This window comes from Taurulus bubalis, assembly GCF_910589615.1.
Source record: "Taurulus bubalis genome assembly, chromosome: 1".
Taxonomy (NCBI): domain Eukaryota; kingdom Metazoa; phylum Chordata; class Actinopteri; order Perciformes; family Cottidae; genus Taurulus; species Taurulus bubalis.
Genome location: NC_136589.1, coordinates 29,353,752 through 29,358,779, shown reverse-complemented (window position 1 = coordinate 29,358,779; position 5,028 = coordinate 29,353,752). Strand labels below are relative to the sequence as shown.

General features: G+C 41.0%; 1 protein-coding gene across 1 annotated transcript; it reads right to left on the bottom strand.

Annotated features, from left to right (window-relative positions):
• Positions 1 to 1,627: 1,627 nt before the first annotated feature.
• Positions 1,628 to 4,420, bottom strand: LOC306735797 (uncharacterized protein; the record flags this gene model as incomplete). Its single annotated transcript, XM_079217355.1, has 7 exons — positions 1,628 to 2,395; positions 2,563 to 2,644; positions 2,766 to 2,861; positions 2,963 to 3,117; positions 3,219 to 3,300; positions 3,424 to 3,534; positions 4,223 to 4,420. 7 exons carry the CDS (start codon positions 4,418 to 4,420, stop codon positions 1,722 to 1,724), a joined length of 1,398 nt encoding a protein of 465 aa, XP_079073481.1. The 3' UTR covers positions 1,628 to 1,721.
• Between the last annotated feature and the right edge of the window lie 608 nt (positions 4,421 to 5,028).

The following is a 5,028-nucleotide window of genomic DNA, read 5'->3' as shown; positions in this document are numbered from 1 at the left end:
ACATGTCATCTTCAAAGTGAATAAACAATTGAAACGACTAAGTGTTGTATTATAATTCTCTTAATAAGCTGAGAAGTTTTGGTAACTATCTGAAATGCTGGTGTAAAGACCTGTGGCATGGGCAGTTAGGACTTTTTTTTTTTTTGTCGTGTAGTTTGCCAAAAGTTGCTGGCTTACCCTTGGTACTTGTTGGCATCTACTTTAGATTTAGAAAGGTGCAATGCCCTTGTTGAACCGATTTGTATTTTGCCTTTCCATGAACTGCTACATCCTGAACATTGACCCATTCATGCAAATACACTTACTAGAATTTCCGCTCTCAACAACAGGTTCCTTAGTAAGTACCCTAAAATGCTTGGGTGCTTGTTCCTCAAGAGATGTACATTTTAAAAGTTTAGCTTTAATTCATAAACTTGGTTTGGTTAAATATTGCCGAATTAAATTGCATGTTTTGCCATTTGAACCTATAATTACAAAACTTGAATTTGCCTTAAGAGGAGTATCAGGTTTTAATGTTGAAACTGCATGCAACATTTGTGAACTGACTGTCAAAACTGCCAGACCTTTTGGATTTTAAAATAATCTATAAACATTTAAGTAACTGTTGACTGGGACAACATTGAGTAACTCTTTTTAAGGGAAGATGTTTTTTTGACAGTCCATGGGTTCACAGGATGTAATTGCTGCGAGTCAACACATCTGGTAAAAAGCACTTTGTTTTGCAATCACCCTAAAGATGTGACATGAACGATTAAATGCATTTTGGTGCCAGTGCGTAATGTTCTGTGAAGAGTCTTCATCAAACCTGTAAAAAGGCCATGTGTAACTCTATCACTCAATGACTGCTTCTATTCCACTTTGAAAATCAACCTATTTTAGGCCTCTGCTCAAAAATTACAATTACCCAAACTAAAAAGTGTATCTCTGCAACCACTAGCGCTATTTGAATAATTTTGGTGTTATAATAAAAGGCTACACATGTGAGATTTTGTTCAGATGTGTAAATATCAGTCTGTTACTGGTTAAGAGTAAATGAAGATGACACGCAGCAAAAAAAAAAAGATTTCCTGTCCGCCTAGAAAAAAAGCACTTTCAGGATAATTCTTTCTTTGAAATGATGCAGCTGTAAGGTGTAAAGCTCTACAAATCATAGCACAATATGTGACCATTCTCTCTGCAACGGTTGACTTTGATAAAGTGAAGCAGAACAAAGGTAGAGAGGGTTTAGTACAGAGACAATTCAGGCGAGGTCTCTAAAATTTGCATTGGGGCACATTTGCGCACATCTGTGACGTTTTAATTTTCTCATGTACTATATATTTCACTTGTATATTACTAATGGTGTTCAATACATCCAAATACAGCAGTGTGGGCCTTTTTTTCATAAAACAAGCTATGACAATTGCTTAGTCTGCCCCCTCTATAGAGGGCAATTGGTTTTGAAGTACTTTTGAAGTATTTCATCACCTATTTAAAAGGATGAATAATCAAAAAGAAAGAACACAAAAAGCTTTGACTTGAGAGATTTATTTGTCAGAATCAAATGCAAATCTTTAATATCCATTTTACATAAATGTAGTTTTTCAACGTGTAATGCTAGTATGACTTGACAATTTCTAATAAGGGATTAGTGTTTTGTAGGAAGTGTATTAGTGGTACATCTCCCTACAGGACAAGGTCATTTATTAGTTTAGTATAGCGTGTCTGTGGGACCTGAAGGGTCAAAAGAATCTGACCCTTCCTGGGCACACTGGCACAAGAGCAATTGGGCCTGTTTGAGTCATAAGGGTGTCAACCACTATAGATGCGGGTGCAGCAGGTACATCTCTTTTCACCACAACAACAGGGACCTCGGCACTGGTTGAGGAATCGGAGTCTGTTCCAGTGCCTGCTGCTGGATCCAACTCCGACTCAGCTGCATCAGCAGCAGTCGCTCCAGCATCGGCAGCTGGATCGGCAGCACCCGCTCCAGCATCGGCAGCTTGATCGGCAGCACCCGCTCCAGCATCGGCAGCTGGATCAGCAGCACCCGCTCCAGAGTCGGCAGCTGGATCGGCAGCAGCCGCTCCAGCATCAGCAGCTGGATCGGCAGCAGCCGCTCCAGCATCAGCAGCTGGATCGGCAGCAGCCACTGCAGCGTCGGCAGCCGCTCCGGCAGCAGCCGCAACAGCCACTGCGGGGGCTACAGGTACCACTTCAGCTGACTCTGCTGATTCTGCAGACAGAAAACCGCTTTGCTGAGGGTCATGAAGAGCTGTCAGTTTGTGGTGCCTCAGACCATGCTTGAGTGACGGGCTGCTCGTGTGTACGTGCACCACTGATGGCATGGCAGGAGCTGCAGTGCTGTTGGCATTTGTTGCAGTGCTGTTGGCATTTTCTACGGTGCTGTTGGCATCTACTACGGTGCTGTTGGCATCTACTACGGTGCTGTTGACATCTACTACGGTGCTGTTGGCATCTACAACAGGAATCTGAGAGAGTGTATGCATCAGCAGAGGCTTAGGAAAAAACATCTATATAATTGTAGTATAGTGATTTTATATTTATTTTTGGATAAAATACAGTATTTTACCAGAGTTGAAAACATCTTGCAGTCCACTGTGTGATCGGTGCTCAAACCTTTGGCAGCACAAATACCACGTGCCTGGTGGAGAAAAGACAAAATCATGAGTGTTAACTATAATTATTTCAATAAAAAAATGTAAAAAAACATACAATTTAAAAAAAAAAATATGGAAAACTAAATTGGTTCTTTGTGTACTTACAGCCATGGCGTCATGCAGGGGCACGCAGGCATCATCATTGCAATTGGCCTCAACTACAACATATTCTGCAAAATAGATTGGCCCTCCAGACACAACCTGAAAAAAGGTATTTAAGTACTGATGTACTGACGGACACAATTTAAAACATGCAGGTGCAAATAATCTTTGGGGGGGTGGTTGAACTGAACAGTGCCCACCTGTGACGACATCCTTCCAACCTCCATGACAGCGTACTTTGCGTCCACAGTCATGTTATTGAAGGTTGCCAAAGATGCGTGGACAAAGTCCAGTGCTGTGGTGTGATTTAGGGGAAGGAGGGTAGCACAGCCCAAGCAATGATCCTCTGTTGATTCTATAGGTCATCAAAAAAAGACACATGTAGGGTGACACTTGTGTGGCATCTTCTGAATATATGTATGTGTCATATGGTTGAGTGTGTTCAGAAGGTTTTACCGTCGGTTTTGCACTTGAAAGCTGTGACAGTTAGAGCTCCGCCAACCTTCTTCAGCACCACATCACAGTCTCCTTCTATTGCCTGAATAGAGACAAAGAATCAGTCAATCTGGAAATGTTCTATCATTATATAAAATCGGTCGGTCGGTTGAATTCATGTAGCTGTGTATTAAAGTGTATGTGTACTACTGGTGTACAGTCTCACCGTTAATATTTTTGGCCGCACTGTGCAGCTGGCCAGAGGTGTGGGATCCAACACATGACAATCTGTCTCCAGCAGCTCAACTTCCAGCACATACGTGTTGTCTCCATCAGGCTAAGTAGAGATAAAACAATACATGTGTTAATAATCTTTTAAAATCCAGGGCCTCTGACAGTTATTTAACCGAATGACATATGGTGTGCAATTGCCACATACAAAGAGGCCCCTAGGGTGAAATGCTCTGCTGTCATATTTGCATGATTGATGACGCATACGTAGTTTCACATGACAAATAGAAAATAAAGCATAGTTGAAATGTTGATTTAAAAAAAAAAAATCTTTTCTGTTTGCATGTCGAGACCCCCACACACAAACTGTTTAGGAATATACTTGGATGGATTGTATCTTAATTGGGTTTGTGACATAAAATAACACAAAGGTAGGAAAGCGAGAAAATATGTACACTCTAAAACATGCAATGATAAAGAGAATTTGTCAGAAAACTAAACAAAATGTACTACTTTATGTACGAATGCTGTTCCCTAGTATCTTATTACAAATTTGTATTATTTTCATATTTTTACAGGATGTTTCCCCTATTTATATCATTCAGTGTTGATACAAAGTCACACTTTCATATCATAGTGCAGTTTTTAACCTTTCAAATTATGTGTTCCTATTTTGTGGCCATAAGGAAATAAATGTGAATTTTGTTATGTAGTGCATCCCATGTTCCTGCTTGTTGCAAAACAGGAGAAGAGAAAGGTTAAGTACCTACACCTAAACTCTACACCTGACTTACCTTAGTATAGATCTTGATGTCTTCAATCCTGTTCAGTACATACTTGTAGCCATGAGTGTGCTGTGCATTCAGGAAATCCTGAGCCACCAGAGCAGCCTCCTCTGCTTCAGGTGAGTCGCACTGCGGTCGTACCACATTGATCTGAGCCCATATCCCCGCCACTAGTCCCAAAATCAAAGTAATGCCAAGGAAATGCATTTCTGTGAGAGATGCACTGGCAGACGTATCAGAGAAGTTAAGCAGTTTAGGGGAGGCTGGGCTCATGCAGCCACGGGTGTATATATATTGTGCTATAAACAGGAAAACAGAGCCAAGTCAAACACCATGATCATCCCTCCTGACTCCATATGTCACATGTGAGTCAGATGCTGCTTTAGGATTGCTGCCAAAACAAATGTAAGATGAAAGAGTCTGACGTGACATCAATCTAAGGTTTAAATCAGTAAGGATTTACTGTGTTTTATGGCAAGACATCTAGAAACATCTCACAGTGTCTGTGATTTCCAGTTCATAGCTGTGACCTCTGACATGAATGTTTCTTAAATTAAATATCATAGAAAATATGTGAAGAGCTTCATGTTCAAACACCTGTATTGTGTAACCAGCAGGAACTCAGGGACTTGCTCAATGATATTCAGCAAAGAGGATATTGGCCAACAGGACATAGTTGAGGGACACGAACTCTCAGTCCTGCCGCCCACTTATCTGCTCTGTATTTGACCGTTTGCACAATACACAAGTGTCTCTCCGGGTCAGACCCAGACTACTAACCGATGAAAAAAAGTTATTAAAAGAAATACAAGTCA